The following is a 21,609-nucleotide window of genomic DNA, read 5'->3' as shown; positions in this document are numbered from 1 at the left end:
GGCGTGATTGTTACCGCTTGCGGACCTCTGTACATTTCCTCTCTCTAAACTACTCCCTAGAACTCCGGCTCAGGGTGGACAGGAGAAATACAGCCGACTATTTTCGGAAATCTCTCTCTGCGAGCTTCTCCGTGAGGCTCGTTTTCCAACGAAACTTCGTTCTCAGACGACACTCATTCCTGACTAACGACCGCTGGCTTCCGAGATTGCACCTGCAGGGGCGTGGCCCCAGGCAATTGAGATCGAACTGCCGTATATGCTCGTGTAAGGGCCGCACGTGTGTAAGGGTATCAGCCCAACTTCGGGGCCGGCAATTTTTAAAAAAAAGTCAGCCAAAAAAAAAAAACTTTACGCGTGCACTAGTTTGGTTGCGTGGTTCGCTATCTCAGATACGTGAGACACTCGATAACTGCCTGCGACGCAATGAACGCATCCCGCGCGCTTTGGCTCAGCCTGGAAGCGCGCACGAACACGCAGTGCCTCAGCGCTGCTAACACGTTTTGTGCGCTCGGCGTTAGCACCAGAATGGACAAAACGTTATGCTGTCCAAAAGCTAAATTGGGATGAACCCACGAAGGCGGCGCGCTCCTTTGTGGCGACGCGCCGCCCACCACGCTTGGGCGCTACGCGGTCTACATATGAACATTTAAAGCTGAACATTTCCCGGTGACGTCAGTCTCAAGGACAATGTTTTCTTATGGCTGCGACCCTTCTTCTCAGGATCTGGGAGGTGTATAGCCGTCACTCTGGTACCATTGTCATTATCCCTCCATGCTCTCTTTATTCAAGTCGAATTATTGCTTAGTAGACGTCCTCTATTTTTTGCTGATTATTTTACTTGGTACTTCTCACTTTCAGAGAAAATGGGCAATATACATCCTGTGCAACAAACCTCACTCCATAAATTTTCGTAATCCTGATTCAGTAAACCCTTCCTTGTGTTTCTTAGGGATGGGGCAAAAATAATGCTTCCAACACTTGTGGTTCCTGAGAAACCGAGTCATTTGTTGAAAAAATCTGTTTTCAGATAATTGCCTTAGAAGTTTTAACTAAAAACAAACTATAAAATTGCACTCAACAAAAACACATTGGTGCATTACTTCAATAGCCACCAACTGTGTATTCATCTATACAATCTATATTTGCTTTCTTTAGCAGCTCCCTTGATTTTCGAGCCGCTTTTGTGATCCGCTATGAAGCGCTTTGCGTGAAGTAAGCCATCGTCGGTGTGCCTCAGGCAACCATTTTTGGAACAAGAGGTAACATAAAAAAATGCCCGGTCAAGCGACGCTGCCTAGGTGTTTACACCTGGGTGTTTTCACCATTTCTGGGTATGGATGTTTTCACCATTTAAAAAGCAGTACGCACATTCTTTGCAGCACCCTCCCAAAATAATGACCTTTTTTGTCTTCTCTTGGAAGCATTCTTGTATAGCCGATGTAATTCCCGGCCAAGGTCAGAAAGTCACCGTTAGCTTTTCTATGCGCGCTGCCGACAGCGAGACTTATTAAGAATAAGAGCTCGCGTAGAATACAGTACCTATCATATATAAGCGGTGCCGTGCGTCGGACGGCGTTACGAGGATTCAACAGCGTATGGTCACCTGAGGCTGATTATCCCAAACTCAGTGCTTCCAGGACTACTCTGACATTGGTGAAAACAGCGCGAAAGAAGAAGCCCGAAGGCAAAACGAGGAAGTGACAGGAAAGAGCGCTGACTGGCAACTGAATTTATTGAGCGAAACTCGCGCAATATATAGGAAGGCAGTGCCAAAGGTAGTCAGATGCAGTCAACGTCACATGGTGCAAAGAGCCATAAAAGCGATAAAAACAAAACAAGGTGAAAAAGCTAACAGTGAACTGAATATCAAAAGTGATGGTAACAAAATGAAAACTACACTCAATGACTATACACAGTTAATGTCACATGGTGTAAAGAGCCATAAAAGCGATAAAAACATAACAGGGTGAAAAGGCTAAAAGTCAGCAGAATCTCAAGGGGAATGTAACAAAAAAATACATGATGACTTAAACAGTTAATGTCACAAGGTGTAAAGAGCCATAAAAACCGATAAAACATCCATAGCAGGTAACAAGGGTAAAACCGATAAAAAATGACGAAATGGAATTGTGGAAAGAATAAAAACTAACTGAATGTAACAACGTATGGCTAAAAACATGCACAGACCTTAACAATAAAACGATGAAACAGTGACACTCAACGATCGAAACACGCGTAGTCAACAATAAAAATTTAGCAATGTTGTTCCAAAAAGGCAAGTTCACTCCTGTACAATGATTTTGACGCGTCACTGACACATTCCAAGCCCTTTCTTTTTATAAAGAAAGCCTCCTTCAACTCTCGGGCTACGCTGTCTCTACTCCTATCAAGAACAACAGTTTCGCGTAAACGAGGCATGCATTTACAATCTTTGCAATGAAGCGCTAGATTAGAGCCAGTGCCTTTTTCAAGTGAGCGCTCATGTTCCCTTAAACGTTCGTTCAGGCACCTTCCGGTTTGACCAATATAAACTTTGTCGCATGTAAGCGGAATCTGGTAAATCACACCTTCCCTACACCTGACGAACATGTGGCATGCTTTACGCCACAGGTTTGCTGTCTTGGCTTTTCATTATTTATCCTGTGACACAACGTAGCTAGCTTGCAAGGGGCAGAAAAGACTACGGGAATCTCATATTTATTTGCAACCTTTTTCAAATTATGTGCTACCCGGTGGGAATACGGGATAACGGCTGGCCTCACCCTCCTATTGCTTTCCTGAGTAACGTTTTTCTTCTTGCCTTTAACTTTCTGAAGCAGAGCTTCAGTCACTGCCGAAATCACAGTCTGTCTCTTTCCTGTCACTTCCTCGTTTCGCCTTCGGGCTTCTTCTTTCGCGCTGTTTTCACCAATGTCAGAATGGACCAACTAGCCCAGCAAAAAGTTCTGCCAGGACTACTCGTCCGGCTTTAATCAGTCACCTGCGAAACTCGGAGCTAAATGAATGAAGATATTTCGAGTGAAATCATGCTGAAGTAGCGCTATGGCTAATTGTGTGCTTCAGGCAATTAAATTGCCCCCATAAATTCTAGAGCTAAAGTTCCGTAAACAAACGCTAGGAGCTTTTCATTGTTGCTGAATGAACACCAACAGTCCATCTAAACCTGGCGATAAGCAGCGTGTCTGCTTTGCAGTTTCTGTTCAACACAAGCGAGCTTCACGTTTTAGCCAGCATCAGGTTGAACAATGAAGGATATGGTTGGTCCCCACCCAGGTTATGAAAATTTCATATTTCGAGCTGTGAAAATTGTTGGAGAGGAAGCATGAAATTGAATTTTCTTCAAGAAAAGTGAAAATTTTATATCGGGGAAAAAACTTTGATATTTAAAAATAATTTGCCTATCGTGTCCCGCGCTCTACATCAACGCTGAGCGAAGGCACGTGCTTTGAATCAAGACACAAAACCATAACATGTTTAAACTTGTTACCAGTTCGTCACCAGGCTATGACGCACTTCACATTAAAGTTAACATATAATTGATTGGTGCAAGGCAGCGATGCGCTCGGAAAAGCAGCCCTGTACGAAGGCCACCTCACACCGACGGCCGCGGACTGCACGCGTGGAGTGCCGCTGAAAGCGTCTGCCAAGCCATCAAAACCGTCTTATCTTAAGAGGACCTTAACAACTTATGATCACGTATCGTTTGCCAGTAACGGAATGTATCGATCGAGCACTCGTTAGCAATCTGTTTTAGTCCGGGCGTTTGGCTTGCCTGGTTTATGGGGTTTAACGTCCCAAAGCGACTCGGGCTATGAGGGACGCCGTAGTGAAGGGCTCCGGAAATTTCGACCACCTGTGGTTCTTTAACGTGCACTAACATCGCACAGTACACGAGCCTCTAGAATTTCAACTCCATCGAAATTCGATCGCCAGGGCCCGGATCGAACCAGCGTCTTTCGGGTCAGCGGTCGAGCACCATAACAACTAGCCACTATGGCGGACTCCAGGCATTTAACTTGCTCCAATCGTCGGGCGCATGTCGTATCATCCATACCTTGAGTGCAACGGCTGGCTTTCAAATACTGCTTCTGTCACCTCTAGTGTTTCACAGGGATCGGTGCTGGGGCCTCTACTGTTTATAATCGATGTCAGTGAGGTCGTGGAAAATGTTACCTGTGAGGTGCGGCTGTGTGCAGGTGACTGTGTCCTATATCGTTCGATAAAAGCCTCATGTGATACAAATAATCTGCAGCCGAATTTGGACCGCATTCAGCTCTGGTGCGAGTAATGGGACATAGATTTGAGCGCTGAAATGTTACTATATTTCTTTTACGCGCAGGCGTACTCCTGTTTTGTCTGACTAGTTCATCTAAAAATATCTCGGCTTTTTTTTTCGGCTGGCCTGATATAGAGAAAGCAAACTTAATATATATCGGCAAAGGCATCAAGAATGCTAAATTTTTTTAAAAACGAATATTAAGCAACTCCTCGGAAGGTTAAGCACCTTTTATACTCCACTAATATGCGACGAATTATGGAGTACACCTGTGCAGTCTGGGGCCCTTGTGTCGGAACCTATTGTGATATGGTTTGTGTTAATGGTTTATTGGGGTTTAACGTCCCGAAGCAACTCAGGCTATGAGGGACGCCGCAGTGAAGGGCTCCGGAAATTTCGACCACCTGGGGTTCTTTAACGTGCACTGACATCGCACAGTACACGGACCTCTAGAATTTCGCCTTCATCGAAATTCGGCCGCCGCGGCCGGGATCGAACCAGCGACTTTGGGGTCAGCAGCCGAGCGCCGTAACCACTGAGCCACCGCGGCGGGGCCCCTATTGTGATATGCTGGAACGCGTTCAGAATCTGCGGCGCGGTTTGTCACCAAGAAATATTGTTTTAATTATCGAAGTAACAGTATCAAGCAGGAGCTGAACTGGGACTCAGAATTCCTTTGCCGCATGTATTTCAAGGAAACTGCTATCCACCCCGAAACTTATTTGCTGCCGCCTCGTTTCGCATCCAGAAGGCGCGACCACGACTGGAAAATACGTGAGATAAAATGCCGTATTAATGTGTTCATACTGTCTTTCTCTCCGCACGCCATCAATGAATGGAATAAGCTGCCTAATTGTATTGTTGAATGCCAGCCCTAGGCAAAGTTCCGAGCACTGTTGTCGGAATTGTGATGTGCACGCATGCTCATCTGCTGTTTGTCTGCTTTTCCTCTCCTTGTCTTTTCCCGAACATTTGACTGATGTGAATGCGCTGTTGACACTCTTTTTCATCATTTGCCATCGCTTCTTTCCTATCCTGCACAAAAGGTTGGCACATGCAGCACGATTGATTGTGTATGTATGTATTTCCCCCAGCAATTATGCCTTCATTGCGCAGCAGAAATATAAATAAATAAATAAGTAATGCATTTGAAGAATTGGCCAGGGCTGCGCTAATTCGTCATGAAAATGTGTGCCACCGGAAATGTAATGGAAAAAATGTCGGTACCGAGTAAGCGCTCCACCTCGTCACTGTCACGGAAAAAAAAAAGGCGGCCCTTACACGAGTATATACGGTATACATTATATGCTGGTGGTATTCGTAGTATTTAATCATTGTAATAGCGCTTCCGTGAGCTCTTTCAGCAGTCCAGAGTCTTTCCAAGAAGAACAAGACAATATCAAAGTACAGTGCGGAAAAGATTTGTAGCGGGAGAAGGCATGGAGGGGAAGAGTGTTTCTTCGACCTTAGGTAGAAGCGAGAAGACATATGGGAGGACAAGAGAGGGCAGGCCGGCAAGAAAGGACGAGACAGTCCTAGCCACGCTGAGAGCCAGTCATACGGCCAGTCGCAAGCGACTTCTGCTTGTAACTTGGCCATAACTTATAAATTTATGAATTACTTCATGTTTAAATTAGCATCAGTTTAGTACTCGGTACTCATAAAAGTTTCAATAAGTTGAAAGTGAAAACGCAAAAAACAAAGCCGCTGAAGCGCTTCAACCAGCGGTATTTTTCGCGTCTACGAGCGGCTTCGAACCAAGGTTTCTAGCCAAATCCATATCCATGTACTAGTCATATGCAGTTAATGCGTCGCTGTTATGTGCACTGTGCTATAGTTCTCTCATAATTGTCCTGTGGAATATTGCCATGTGCCGACTGCTACCTATGTGCGACCCCCGATTTTGCGAGCAGCATTCGTCGCGCGGCTCTTGCCTTGTACGGACAGCTACAAGGAGAGCAGCCTCATCGAACGCGTGTAAAAATGACGCATGTTCTGGTGAAGTGGTGTTCACAGCCTAAATGGAATATTTATCCTATACGTTGTACAGCGGATCCGCCCATTGGGCTGGGACTTTTAACTGATGAATCTGCTTTCGGATAGCTGAAGAATACGGTTGTGAACGTGTTTTGGAAAGAAGGCGCACAACCAGAGCCGGCAGAACGGATTCCCATGGGTAAGTATTTCCTTCGTGCATGACAGCTGAGCGCATGTATGCGTGCGTTCAGGCGTGGGCAGGCTTGTCTAGACCGTTCGACCTGTGGCAGGCGGAGCAAAAAAGATCAAAATTTTTAATGCATGGAGCGATTTTCAAGCTTGTTGCGCTCAAGCGCCGTCGCATATAGGCTGTTGGAACGCTGAACGCGCATCGTAAAATGCTTCCCTCGGTTAAGCCGCTCGCTTATTCGCGCTCGAATTGGACACCGAGACAGAGTACGACAAAATTGCTTTTTTAATACCAAGTTTGGACGATATGCTTTCCTCATTTCATCAGAATTAATTATAAATCCTCGTCGTCTACAGCACGGCGACCCCCCTAACAAGCAGCTTTCGCATAGTGCGCGTTTAGCGTTGCAACGCTCGGATAAAATTAGCATGACAGTGACCACAACAAAGCGCTGCGATAAGATTTCACGTTATTTGTTCCGCAGAACACTGCTAGAGCGCTCTAGGCTAGCATGCTCAGTTCTGTAGAACACGTAGGTTTTTTAATGGTGACCTTTCCGTGTGTCATGTAATATGGCAGTGCTTTGCATTGTTTTTGACAGGCAAACCAAGCTCGCTTGAAAAAAAAAAGGCACGAATTGTTTCTGCTGCTGGACTCGACCCTGGCAGCAGTTCGTCTGCTGGGACAAGAGCTTTGAACGTGCGTATAGGTGTCACCTCAGTACACGTGGTCATTGGCGTTCGTACAAACAGACCAGTTTCATTCATTCTGGTTTTGTTGACAGCAGCTTGTACGCGTTATTATTAAGCTCCTCTAGTGCATTTTTACTGCTTGCGAGTGGTCTCTTGTTTGTGGGTCAAATTGATGCATACTTGTTATACTGCCAGTGATACCACTGGTGAAAAATTACCTCCATGTACACCTGGCATCAATTAGTTTATGGAGTCGGACATTGACAAAGATGTTCTGTTTTTTTCTTCCATTTTTTTAGCCAGGGCACACTGCTTCAGGTTTAGTGCAGCACTCGCCAGGATTGTGCACAGACACAGTAGAGGAATTATGTCTGTTAATATTGCATTCCATAAACTCTTTCACAACAGATGTACTTGTTTTTAATGTGCAGTCTTGCATAATTTTGGTTGCATGATTACTGAATGCTAGCTTTCCATGTCATCAAAAAGTACTATTTCTTTTCTACGAATTTTTACTGTGTGGCGTACTTTTTATGCTTGCGAGGCCATTTGGTGCAGTGCCCAGCCTCGACTAACATGTCCAGAGAAGTTAGTATGACTTCAGTGAAGCACCTCTTTAAAGGGTGCCCAATTCACTTTGTATGGCTGCTCCGTCCACATAGCTAGCATAGACTGCTGCAATGGTGCTGGCACCCTAAAGCCTGCTTCAGAATGAGTAGTCTGAACTTTACTCGTTGATGGTCCAAGAATTCATTTGGGGATGCCCCTCAAGTTATACAGATAATCATTCGGCTGCTGTGTCACGGCTTGTTTTAGAGGGCATCGTGATACAAGAAGTCAATTTTCCAAGATTGCAGTGGTCATCCTTACAGGTTCTTTGCTGCTTGTGTCAACAATAAGCTCTTGTCAGACATGTGTAGTCTGCTTTTGTTAGGCAGCTGCATTAAACAATCAAGTGTTCGCCTATCAGGCAGAAACATAGAGGCTAGCAAAATGTGTTGAACTTGATTTGAGGACAGTGCAGCAAGCCATGGAAAAATGATAGTTGTAACGTTAAAGGAGTTGAGACACCAAATTTTACTTGTGTGCTCCTTTGAATGATGTGCAGTTCATCTGCAAAATTGTGCGAATAAGTGGTAAATAATTGATAATTGTTTTTTCTTTCAGACTGTTTCGGTTTGAACTGCCGAATGACGGCTGTGACGTTTCAGACTATTTGAGTTTGGGTGAGGCATGCAAAATCTGCAGTGTGCTCACTGCTTTGTATATTTTAATTCACACCAACCTTTATGCAAGCCTGCTAAAGAGTTGGAGTCTCAAAAAATGAAAAGCAACAATTGTATCGCATTTCATGACTCGCATGACCTCAACTCGTCTGCGCCCCGCCGCGGTGGCTCATTGGTTACGGCGCTCGGCTGCTGACCCAAAAGACGCTGGTTCGATCCCGGCCGCGACAGCTGAATTTCGATGAAGGCAAAATTCCAGTGGCCCGTGTACTGTGCGATGTCAGTGCACGTTAGAGAACCCCAGGTGGTCGAAATTTCGGGAGCCCTTCACTGCGGTGTCCCTTATAACCTGGGTTATTTTGGGACGTTAAGCCTAAATAAACCAATAAACCAATCAACTCGTCTGTGACGTCATGACGGTCGTTTCGCGGCTGAAACTGAAATGACATGGGAAAAATATTCACTTGTAAATTATTTAGCTTTCGTAGGGAGATTTGACATCTTGAATTATAATTTTCTTTAGCAGCATTTCAACCAAAAGAAAAGCGCATGCAAATATTTTGTACCTACTCTTTTAATAGACGGGAAGAGAGCAGGTCAGGTTACGAAGGCGAGTTGACGTCCTAGTCTAAGTTAACAGAGTATGGGCATGGGCAGGGCTTGCCATGCTGAGGCAAGATAGCCGAAGGTTGCTACGGGTAGTGGATTGGATTCCAAGAGAAGGCAAGCATAGCAGTGGGGCGTTGTGGGGCTGGGTGGGCTGTTGAGGCTAGGAAGTTTACGGGATGACAAGAGTATAGACACCTAATTTTGGCGGCATGTTTTCTTCTCTACAGTGATAGCGGAAGACAATACTACACGTGAATCACCATGTGGTATTCACGTATGACGGCTAAATAACCTATAATCGTATTTTTCTGTCATGCTGTTTCGGTTTCAACTGGAAGACGATGACTGTGACGTCAAAGAGTGGTTTTATGTCACCTGAAGCATTGAAAAACTGTGATGTAATCGCTGCTTCATCATTTTAATTCACTACGATGCTGAAGCCAGCCATCCTCAAGAGCCGGAATGACAACGAATGTGGAAGCAGCGATTATAATGCAGTTTTTTTTTTCATGCCTAACGTGACATAAAAACATTATTTGACGTCCTAGTCCTCATTCGGCTGTTGAAACCATAACTGAAACAGCCCGAAAAAGAAATTCGATTATAAATTTTTTAGCGGTCGTAGGAAAATAGCAGGTGGTTTTTCGTGTATAATAATGTCTTGCGCATCATTACAAAAAGAAAACACGCACCCGAAAGTTAGGTGCGTATACCCGTTTAAAGTGGCCACAGCTCGCACAGGACAGGCTAATTGGAGGGCGTAGTTAGGATTAAGATGCTGCAAAGAAACTTTTCAACAGTTCCATTGACAGCTCTTTGGTGGCAACAGCAACAACAAGGTGAGGAAGCTTCTGTTAAGAAAACCATGGAGCAGTGTGCCAAAATGTGTACCAGTGTTTTTGTGTAGAGGCATGACCAAACGTAATTAACCAGTCACACCAGTGGATGTAATCTGCTCGACAACGAGCAGCGGCATTTTGGTCTTTGATGCTGGCCCCTGCTACTTGGCTGTGAGTGTAAACTTGCTGACTTAAGCCTGCGTCCTCATCTAAGGCGCGAAATCGAAAGCTGCACGTGCTATCAGCTTACTGTCTTATCATCGAAGGAAGTAGAGTTACGGCGAAGGCTTAAGTCATTCAGTTGACGCGCTCAGCGAGGAAGTGACGGGGGGGGGGGGGGGGGCAGCACTAGAGACCGCAACACCGTCTCGCGACTGGGAGCCCGCGCCAGCTGTCAGCACGGCTGCTCGATTACTTTTCGCAAAGAAAGTATGAGCTAGTTTTAGCATGTCATCTGAGTTAGTGTGGCTCAAAGTTCTGTAGGTTCCTCTTAATTGTTGCGTTCATTCTAATCATATTTCTGTTTCTAATCATTTGTACCACCACCCACAGACTTTACTCGATTGCTAGGGCCTGGATTAGCGTTGTGCAGCATTGGCCGCTGAATCCTGGGACATTGCTAATTAGCTGCAAGGCACTTGCTATCAGCCACTGCCAACACTGTATGAAGCAGGGCCTCGGACCCAGTGCCAATGCTCTGTGGAGATAGCGTCTGTTCGAGCGATGTGCTCGATCAGTTGTGTAAAGTCTGTGAGTGGCAGCATGCCATTTAGTGCTGCACCTGTATATAACCTTACTGCACGGTCAGTGAAATGCAATATTTTTTCGCGCAGATAGTGCTTTGCCTAATGGTTTGGTTTAGTTTATTGGGTTTAACTTCCCAAAGCGAGTCAGGATACGAGAGACGCCATAGTGAAGCGCTCCGGAAATTCCGACCACCTGGGGTTCTTTAACGCGCACTGACATCGCACAGTACACGGGCCTCTAAAATTTCTCCTCCAAAGAAATTCCGCCGCCGCGGCCGGGATCGAACCCGCGTCTTTTGGATGAGCTTTGCCTAATGGTATAGTTTGTATGTCCTGGACTGTGAACCTGAACTTACCAAATTTATCTGGTTTGGGACTTAGGAAAATGCATGGTTGCCTGGTCTGTTCAGTGTTGACGAAATAACCAGTGATCATTGATTGCTATATTTAAACTGCAGTTTTAATGGCTTATATCAACCAGCAATTTTTTAGCATCACATGGACAACAAAAAAACATTTTTTTGCAAGTCGGTGTGGCATTTTATAGACTAAAAAGCACGGTATTCTAAGAAAAGCAGTGTTGTGAAGCGAACCTCTGTGCTACTGCATCCCCTCAGTATCAGAAGCAATACGGGCATGTGACATCATGTCAGTGGGCTTGCAACTACTGCGGCCCTGTTCATGAACCAGTTGGGTACAGCACATGTGCTTTGAGAGATGGCACAGACGACTTCCATGCTGCAGCTGGCTCCTATCTGTGTTTTTTTGCTTTCAGATGCCTCCACTTCCTGGTTTACAACTCTTTCACGAGAGCTACAACTCGCAGCTTATCAGCTGAATGCGCGTTCATGGCCAGAAGGTTAGGCAGGAAAGGCAGCTCAGAGATGAAGCCCTCCTGCATGAAGGGAGCCAAAGAGATCCTTTTCATTCATTTTAATCTCTTGAGGCTGGTTGAAATTACTTTGAAAATGATTGTAGTGCTAGCTTGTTCGTGTTAGTTCCTCTTAGCTTTCTGGCTTATGGGGGTTTAACATCCCAAAGTGACTCAAGCTATGACGGATACCGTGGTGAAGTGCTCCAGAAATTTTGACCATCCGGGGTTCTTTAACATGCACTGACAACTGATTGTTTGAGCAGTGTTCGCTAGATGTTGATTTCTCCATTCAGCTATGACGATAGCAAATTCGGTACAAGGCTGGATCACTGCCCCCCCCCCCCCCCCCCCCACAGCTTTGACCTCAGCGTGCCATTTCTGACTCTTAGACCTTTGATTTTCACTGCGTCATTTTTCACTGCATGCTGAAATCTTCACGCTTGGTTCTGTATGTAAGGAGAAGCAACAGGGTTCAGTAGGAATTTTGCTGTAATCTTCATATAAACATAGACAATGGGGCTACATGGCGAAACTTTGCTTGTCCTGCCATGTCACGGTGTCATTTATTGAAATTGTGAATTTACCTGTAATTAATTGCGCGCCACAGCTGGAGCATGTGGTTTAAACCTCCATGTTTTATGCGCAGCAGGAGAGAACAGTAGTACTGCGTGCAGTGACTCTGTTTGGGCGCACTGGTCGCCTGTAAAGTTATGTTTCCAGGTGTTTTTTTTTCTTTGCTGCTACTGTGCTTGCAGAAACTAATCGTCACGCAAATAGCCATACCAAATGATGCATGTTGCCAACTGCAGGCATTATTCATTAAAGTCTCTCTCCTCCTCCTCCAACTGCAGGAGCAGGTGGTTCTTGATTGCCACCAAAGCACATGTCAGGATTCCTTTCATTCACATCAGTGCAAGCAACGATGTGCACAGCTAATAAGCTGCTCTGTGAGTCATTAAGTTCCTTGTCTCTTGACAATATGCAGCAGGATCAGCTTGGTTTGCTCGTGTGATAGCTATGACTACTGGTGAGCACTCATCATATTTGTTTTGAAATGCCACATAGTTGAAAAGGTTCTATTGCATATGCATGTTGATGTCATGAAAGCCACTTAATTTATTGGCGCAGGCTGCTATATTAAAGGCATAATAAAATAATTGCAACTGTCCTGCGAGCACTTAGCTGAACTGTAGACCGATTCAATGAATCATGTTGCAAATCTAGTTGGTAAACCACTGTTTTAATAGAAATGTGGCTCTTGAAGGAGGTCAGCGATGGAGTGCCAAGTCCCTTTTTATACTTTGGCAATATTTTATTTGAAAGGAACCTCACTGCAATAAAGAGTGATCTTGAAGGAGTATAGGCACCTAACCTTTGAGTGTATGTTTTCTGCTTTGTAATGCTGCATGAGGCATTATTATACATGGATTGTCATGTGGCTTTCTTCGACGACCACTAAATAATTTATGATCTAATTTCTTCCTTGTGCTGTTTCGGTTCGAACAGCCAAACTATGGCTGACGTCAAAACGTCAAAGTGTGCTTGTAGGTCACGTGAGACACGAATAAACTGATGTAATCGTTGCTTCGTCGTTTTAATTCACAACAGTGCCTAAGCCAGCCTGCCTCAGTAGCTGGAATGGCAACGAATGTAGAAGCAGCGATTATACCAAAATTTTGTCGTGCCTCGCGTGACCTTTAAGCACACTTTGTCGTCATAGACACCGTTCTGCTGATGAAACTGAAATAGTATGATAGAAAAATTTGATTATAAAATATTCAGCATTTAAGGCAAATACCACGTTGTGATTCATGTATAGTAGTGTCTTCTGCATCATTGTACGACCAGGGTTCGATCCAGGTGGCAGCTGCCGCATTTCAGTAGGGAAGGAATGAGACGCACTCGCGCTGCTGCTTGATGAAATTTGCACTTTTCTAATTGTTCCCTTTCGTTTATTTCAGGAACAGCCATGATGCAGTCATATAGAGCAACTGGAGGAACTGCGGGAGGAAAATTGCGCTTTAAAGCTTCAAAATGAAAGCTTGAAGAGGGAGCTTCAAAAGGCAGACAGGGCAGCTGGTGGGTTTTGTCACTTTCAGCAGTTGTACTTTTAGCATGATTCTAACTTTCATTTACGGCTGCTTTTTTTTTAGAGGTTACCACAATACTTGCTCAAAAAAAGGAGGGAAGCAGCTTAGGCTACTATATAATATATTGCTTACTTTTTATGTGTCAAAAATTGTCTTGCGGCTCCAGGACTTAAATTTTTGTGTAAAATTCTATTTTCTAACTTGTTTAATGGGATGCACACCAAATATTTTTGCCTCGTATTTCCGCTTCGAAAAGATGTACAAAGCATCAGTAAACATAGGTCAACACATCTAGTATAACTCTGCCCCAGTAAATAATAGTTGAATTAATTTTTCTGTGCAGTTTGCTTCAGCAGTTGAATGGTTCTTATGTTATAAGTAGGTATCAGATTACATGAGCTATACAAGCGCTGCAGTATAATATCTGTTTGTTTACTTGCTGTCATTTTGGCTTGTGGAGCAGGCAAGGGTAAGAGTGACAAGGCAGCGATTATTTTGCAAATGTGTGCTTCTTTTGTACTTCATATGATCTCATACCTGCTTTGATATTGCTACCACCATTGGGCAACTGTACCTGCATGGAAGCGAAAATTCAGTTATAAATTGTGTTCTGGGCATAGAGGAATTCAACAGTGTGACAAAAGTTACTAACGTCTCGTGATCATTCCTAAGAAACAAAAATTCAATGAAAAATTTGCTCTCTTTTAGAATCATTGCATAAGCCGTAGCTCACGTACATGCAGTATGGCCCTTAGGTTTATAGGAATGAGCGGTTGCAGTGATACAACAGCAGATGGGAGTATTCAGTGCTATATGGTTATATTTTGTTCCAGTAGTACAGAACCTAATTTTTGGTCGCGTGTTCTATTCTTTGTAATGACTCGCTAGGCATTACTATACACGGATAACCTCATGCTATTTGCCGCCGACCACAAAGTAATTTATAATCTAATTTTTTTCTTCACTGTTTTGGTTTCGGTTTCACTAGCCAAGCAATGGCTGTAACATCAAAGTCTAGGTCACTTAAGTGATGAAAAACTGTGATTCACTATAATGCTGAAGTTGGCCTCCCTCATGAACAGGAATCCACAACAATTAAGAAGCAGCGATTATTTTGTAAGTTTTTCATCCCTCATGTGACCTAGACCTAACTTCGTCGTCATAGCCAACGCTTGTTGTCGTTGTTTAAGACTTTATTTGTGCGCAAATTTAAAAGGCAAGGGTGATGGGATCAGGCAGACGGCAGCCTTTGAGCCCCGGCGGCCTCCGCAGCCCACTTGCATGCCGCCACTTGGACGGCTGGATCCGAGCTGCGCATCAGTGCCTCCTACTGGCCCATATTTTCAATGTTGCTATGTCGTTTGGGAATATTTGAGCAACCCCACATCATATGTGTGAGGTTGGCTGGCTGATGGGAGAATTTACATGTACCCGCGTCTGGGTAAATGTGCGAGTAAATTGTGGGATGAGGGTACGTATTTGTCTGTAAGCGGCGCCAGGTGTTTTCTTGGGCTTTAGTTAGGGTTTTGTGGCCGGCAGGATATTGTTTGCGGGCCAGACGGTAGGCTTGCGTAAATTCCTGGTATGCGGTCAGTACATCATTCTGAGAGCTACTGCCGCCTCCGTCTTCTCCCTTTGCCCGGTACGCTAGCTCTCGGGCGGTGTTGTGGGCGGATTCGTTGCTTGGAAGGGAGGAATGAGCGGGTGCCCAGATGATGCTAACCGTGTGTGAGAGGGTGAGGTCTCGAAGGATTCTGGCCGCGTGGGGCGTCACGCGACCCCGGGCGTAATTTTGAACGGCTCGATTGGAGCCCGAGATATGATGGTAGTGGTTTGAGGTAGGGTGAGGGCCAAGGCCATGGCCGCCTCTTCCGCGGTTTCTGTATTATTGGTATTGATCGTGCCTCCGCTGAGAAGGACCCCCTGTACGTCTGTGACGACTGCCGTCATGACCCGTTTTACGGCGTGGTCGGCTGCGTCCGTGTACGCCGCTCCAGGGTCCTTCTGGTAGCGTTCGTGCAGGTGTTTGCAGCGGTCTTGGCGGCGTGCTTCGTGGTATTCGGGCTGCATGTTTTTCGGCAGGGGAGGGACCAGGAGTTTCTTTATAATTTCTTTAGGGAGGCTTATTTTGGGGTGCGTTGTGTTCTCGTGATGTATTCCTACGGCAGCGAGGATGTACCGTCCCGTTGTCGCAGTAGTTATACGCGTATATTGCGAGTAGAGGTGGCCCTCGATAACTTCTTCCACCGTGTTGTGGATGCCTAAAGCCATTAGTTTCTCGGTAAAGGTGCTGATGGGGAGTCCTAGAGCTGTCTTGTATGCTTTTCTGATAATTCTGTTCAATTTGTCGCGTTCCATGGCGTAAGGCTTCATGCACGAGGCCACGTAGTTGATGCGGCTGATGACGAAGGCCTGTACGAGTCTGATCAATTCATGTTCTTTCATCCCGGAGTGCTTGTTAGACAACTGTTTGATGAGGCGAGATGTTTGGTGCGTGACACTGTCCAACTTTTGGATCATGTCGCCATTGTGACCATTGCCTTGAAATAACATTCCTAGGATGCGGATAGTGTCGATCTCTTCAATTTCTTCATTTTCTAACTTTAGGTTTAGATTGCAGGGTTGTCCGCGTTTGGTTTTGCCTCTGCCTATTGGCCGGAGCACTGTATATTCAGACTTTTCCGTGAAGCATGCTAGGCCCCATGTGCCCGCGTATTGCTGCACCGTTCAATGGCTTCCTGCAGTACGGTTTCTAACTCTCCGGTGGTGCCTGCTTCCGTCCATAGCGTGACATGGTCGGCGTAGACGCTGTGCTTGAGTCCTGTTGTACGGTTTAGTTGTTCTGGCAATTTGCAGAGGGCGACGTTAAAAAGGAAAGGAGAAAGTACTGCCCCTTGCGGGGTGCCGCGGCCACCCATTGAGATGAAGTCAGACTCGGTGTCTCCAACTTCAGGCGTCGCTCTGCGGTCTGTAAGAAGGACTCTGATGTATTTGTAAGTTTTGGATCCGACATGAAGGTTTTCAAGATTTTCCATTACGGCCATGTGGGATACATTGTCAAATGCTTTCTTGAGGTCTAGCCCTACTATTCCTCGATAGTTATGTTGATGAGAAGGGCAGACTACTTGGTGGTGGATTTGCAGGAAGGCGTCCTGCGTGGACAGTCCGGGCCTGAATCCTATCATAGTGTATGGGAAGAAGTTTTTGTCTTCGACGTACGCATGTAGGCGGGCGAGTACAACATGCTCGAATAGCTTGCCAATGCATGACGTGATCGATATGGGCCTTAAGTTTTCTCGGTTAGGAGGGGTTTTCCCGGCTTGGGTATGAACACGACTGTAGAATATTTCCACTGTTCGGGTATGATGCCTTCCGCCCAGCACTGGTTGAAATAGTGGGTTAATGCTGCTATAGAGTTATCGTCCAGGTTTCGCAGAGTTTTGTTCCGTACTCCGTCAGCTCCCGGTGCCGACGTGGTCTTAAGTTTTTGAAGGGCGGCTCTTACCTCTTTAAGGATAGGGATTTCGAGCTTTTCATTGGGCGGCCCTCGGCAATCGGGGATGTCGGTGGGTGTTTGATCCCCTATGTACCAGTTTTGTAGCTCATGTAAGAAAGCCCTCGTACTATCGTGGTCAAGATGTACGAGGCGATTCATGTGGCGTTTGTGTTGCGCCTTCGCAGGTGTCTGGGGAGATGCCATGTTTTGGTCATTCCTAAACCCCCCTTCATGTTTTCGCACACCTGGAATCATTGCTGGCGAGATAGTTTTGTTGCATAGTCAGCAATGTCTTGGCCTAGCTTGGCTACGCGGATTTTAAGAGTTCTGTTGTAGTTTCGCCTCAGCCATCGATTGTGGAGACTTCGCCTTGCCTGCCACATGTGTAGTTGTCGATTGCCGATCTGAGTGATATCCACTTCTTCGGGAATATCCTGTGTGTGCATCTGAAAATCCTCCTGGAGCTGCCGCGTCCACTCCTCTATGCAGTCGATGCTAATCGGCGCCGTCTCCAGTCTAACTTTCCATAATCGGTCCCATTCCGTGATTTTCATGCTGTTCTTCACAGGTTAATCTCCTGAGGTTGGTATTGTTGTACTCAGTATATAGTGGTCGCTGCCTAGACATGTCTGCGTGTTAACCCACTCGCAGTTGACCATGTTTTTGGCGAGTGTGAGGTCTGGGCATGTGTTGGCACTGTCGCTATTTCCGATTTTTGTAGGGTATTGCGGGTCTGTTAGGAGGGTGAGTCCCTCTTGCTGTATCGCCGTCCACAAGTGCTTTCCTTTAGGCGTTTCTGTTCGATACCCCCATGCTGCATGGGCAGCGTTGAAGTTCCTACGATTAGCAAGGGGTTTTTCTAGGATCGAAGTATCGTGTCAAGGAAGAGGGAGTGAAAGCGATGCTGTCTAAATTTCGGATTGCTATACACGTTCAGTACGAAGAGCTTACATTCGTGCCTTCTGCGTGGGATAATCTCTAACAGGACATAATCTGTTTCTGTTTGTACGAGTTCATGTCGAATAGCAGTCGAGTTCCGGTGTATGAGGATGGCAGTGCAGCTGTCTTGGCCCTCTCCCCGGTAAGTTTTGTAACTTGCCAATTTGGGTGTCCCTGCGGTTTCCTGCAGGCATATGATATCGGGTGGGTCTTGCTGAGAGCGTAGGTATTGTTCCAGGTTTCTCTGTTTCCGTTGATAGCTTCTGCAATTCCACTGCCAAATTCGGTATTTACCGTTGGCCATCTTGGTGACACATGCTTCTGGAGAAGTGTAAAGGTTCCAATGGCGTGAGTGGGACTGTGCCCTGGCCTATTGCATTTTGGGAGGACGGGTCTTGACCATGGGATTGCTGTTGCATCTGCGGTCCTGTTTCCTCCAATGATGTGAGCCTTGTTTCCAGCCTGTTCATGTTTTTCTCCATGTCATTTATTCTGATATTCACAGCTTGTAGTTGCGCTGTCGTTTCCTGGTGCTCGGGCTGCATGATTGTCATCATACTCTGTATCATCTCCTGCACCCTCGCTTGGTCCTGGTGTGGAACGGAAGGGGCAGGTTCTGTGCCTAAGGGGGGGGGGGGGGGGCAGCGGTCGTATTTTGGTGTGCTTCAGCCAGTGCAACTGCTTTACGTTTGAGTGCTACCCTCTGCACTTCCATCTGCTCTGTTTCTGTTGCGATGCTAGCACGCGCCGGGTTCGGGTTTGGAAATGGTCGTTGTTTAGGTTAGAGTCCCTCAATTTCTGCATTTTGCCATTCCAGTACCTGCCTAAGCTATGCGATTTCTGCGCGTAGTTTTTGGTTTTCACTGTCCTAGTTTGGTGAAGCAGTGGGACGTAGCACTGATGCCCTGCTCACCTTGTTGGATGTTGTGCCTCTGGAGGATTCCTGGTTCCTTCCGCTGCTGGTAGGGTGACTGCCCTCTCGTCCGGTCCGCTGCTTGTTCGGTCATCGATCTCCACCGCCACTATAGCTGCGGCCCCGTGCACTGGCGTGGCTTCCTGGTGCGCTGGCACTGCGGCTACGGGAAGTTTTCTTGTCTGGGTGCCCCTGCGTTGCGGTAGAGGGTCTTTGTTTAGACCGTCTCTGTCTCCCGAGGCCTGTGCTTAGTGCCGATTGTGGAGTATATTCCTTGTTTGCAGTTAGTTGTTTGCGGGTTGCGTTCAGCGGGGCTTGGAAACGGTGGCGGCATTGCTTCGAGCCGGACGCGTGTCTCCTCCGCATATGGCGCATCGGAGACTACACTCGTGGTTCTCTTCTGGTGCTAGTATGCCACATTTGGGGCAGCGTTTATCATCTGGCGTGGGGCAAATATCTGCCCTGTGTCCCACTCTGTAACAGCTTTCGCAGACTTCTATCTTCCTCTTGTTAAGCAGGCATCTGTACGTTGTGTGGCGGTAGTTTACGTAATAGGGTACAGACTTCTCTTCGAAGACGATGAGTACCGTCGACGTTTGTCCGAGAAGCGCCTCCTCTATTTTTACAATGCCAGCCGCATCGCCCGCTTCGCAGTGGGAGCCATCGGTACACCTCACTTCCGTTAGTTGCCGCGCTGCGGCGCTAGCCAGATGGTAGCACTGCTTGCGTCATGCTTGCGTATGGGCGCGCGGTGGTGATAGAGCTGTCCTACTCCTACTCCTGGCGCCTGTCAGATTCTTGCTTCCTACCCCTTCTTGTGTAGCTCTCGCTTCAACCGCGGGGCGGCGCTTCTTCCAACGACAATCGGCTGGAGGGAGCGGCAGATTTGCTCGCCGTTTGCAGAGGTGGGCTGCGGCGTTCGCTCCGCTTATCACTTGAGGATGGCAGCTGGCATACTTGACGCGCTGTTTGAGGTGTTTGTTGCTCTTGCTCTTCCTTGGCAGACGAGTAGGGTGTATAAAGTTTTAGGGTTCGTTCGTTTCGTGGCAGCATTGTTAACCAAAATTGTTTCGCGCGGGTAAATGGTGTGGTCCGCGACGATGACGAGGTGTCCTCGCAGCAGCACTAAAATGGCACCGTTTAATTATATGGTGTAGAGGTGCTGCTTTCTGTTTTGCGTGAAGAATGGGAGATATTTTATCTTCGTTTATGTGGAGCTGAGGAACTTCGCTGCACAGACGGTACAAAAAATGGGGACGTTTACGTGCACTAATTCATTTATATTTTCAACAATTCAGTGTAATAGTATATACAATAATTTGCATCTATCTGCGGCTGTATACGGTACAACTCTTTATATTTATAGCCGTTTACATTTATAGAATTGGAGTTTATTTGCTTGTATTTGCAGGTATTTACAGTCGTAAGAAGTTTGCATTGTAGCGCAACTACTTTTGTACGCGCGAGGAGGACGAAGCATCTCGTGCGCTAGTGGAGCTCAACAACAATCAAAACACATCTAACGCCCGTGTTGAGACGCCAGTTCGTAAGCCCTCATTTGTTTGGTCGCCCTATTTTGCGGCGCCGAACGACGCCGGTAGAAGAGACGCTGACGCGGCGCCGAAGAAACGCTGCCTTGTGGTTCGGCCCTTGCGATGACTGCCCCTGAACACGTGCTGAAGCGGACTTACTTTCCGTTTTATCTGTGTCCTTTTCTTCAGGCGCTCTTTTTTTTAGTTTTGCATCGTTTTATTAACGCTTGGTTGTAGTAAGGACCAGCCAGAACCTCCGACATGCTTTGGCAACAGCTGCTATGCCGTGTATTTGCGAATGAAGTTCATTTTTCGCTTCTCAAAACAATCGGTAGCTTAGTTAAAAGACCTACATGATTAGAACAAGCCGCAACAGCCATTCTTTGCAATGCCAACGCCGCTGCGCAGAACTCTCTGTGACTACTTCTAAAACCAGCGCCTGCAACAGCTCCACGATGACCAGCGCCGCGGTCAGCAGCGCCATGAACAATGCGCTCAATGACGTGTCCATACCTGACAGCAGCGTGATGATCATGCGAGATGCAGAGCGCCGCCTCACGAAGAAAGAGAGAACGTTTAGAAAATTGTTTTCATCCGCTTTCCGTCGTCTGGCGCCACCCAGATGGTACTCTCCCCCACACACGCATAGCAGGCGCGAAGGCTAGCCGACGGAGGAGAGTAGGAAAGGAGGACTGGAGACGGTTTTGGACGGTCGGATCGGCCCTACTCGGCAGGCATTGTAAAAATAGACGAGGCGCTGGTCCGAGTCGTCTAGCTTGAAGTACTTTGGATGTATTGCGGGCTAGACTTCTTTCTATGTCTTCCGGGCTGTCATACGAGGGTATGGCGTGGATTACTCCTTTCGCCGAGTTGTCCCGTGCGGTGACATAAGTGATTGCGGGGTAGGTTTCGGTGCCTAATTTAACTTCTCGGAGTCTGCAGTAAACAACCGCGTACTCCTCCATCGGCGTGCTGGCGATGATTACGTTCTGCTCGGCCATTATGCAGATAATATCTTTGTCTGCCCTACCTTGGAGCTGTACACTTTGTTGGATGCTGTCAGAGACTTCAGCGGCGCTCCAGGCTTTGGCATTGAAGCCTCCTTGAAGTCTGATAACCACTTGAAAATCATCCGCGGGTAGTTGTAGCGGCGGTGGCCTTCTTTCGCCTACGCTATGCTTGCCTTTCAGCGCGGGCTTATTGCTCGGCG

General features: G+C 46.6%; 1 protein-coding gene across 1 annotated transcript; it reads right to left on the bottom strand.

The window, feature by feature from the left end:
- Positions 1 to 19,172: 19,172 nt before the first annotated feature.
- LOC149355924 (uncharacterized) lies at positions 19,173 to 21,400 on the bottom strand. The gene is made up of 2 exons (XM_089576220.1): positions 21,208 to 21,400; positions 19,173 to 19,513 (listed from the first exon to the last, which is right to left on the bottom strand). The coding sequence occupies exons 1-2, from the start codon at positions 21,398 to 21,400 to the stop codon at positions 19,173 to 19,175; spliced, it is 534 nt and encodes a 177-aa protein (XP_089432346.1).
- Positions 21,401 to 21,609: the final 209 nt, after the last annotated feature.

The sequence above is a fragment of the Amblyomma mixtum genome, chromosome 3 (assembly GCF_055824585.1).
Source record: "Amblyomma mixtum isolate Tamu chromosome 3, ASM5582458v1, whole genome shotgun sequence".
Taxonomy (NCBI): domain Eukaryota; kingdom Metazoa; phylum Arthropoda; class Arachnida; order Ixodida; family Ixodidae; genus Amblyomma; species Amblyomma mixtum.
Note: the sequence above shows the minus strand (reverse complement) of the source record. Positions and strands in the feature narration are given on the sequence as shown.

Bases quoted from the DNA above. Each gene is read 5' to 3' on its own strand.
- LOC149355924 (XM_089576220.1), bottom strand. From the start codon at position 21,400: ATGGCCGAGCAGAACGTAATCATCGCCAGCACGCCGATGGAGGAGTAC. The intron at 19,514-21,207 runs GTCTAGCCCGCA...CCCACTGCGAAG, and splicing joins CCCGGAAGACATAGAAAGAA to CGGGCGATGCGGCTGGCATT.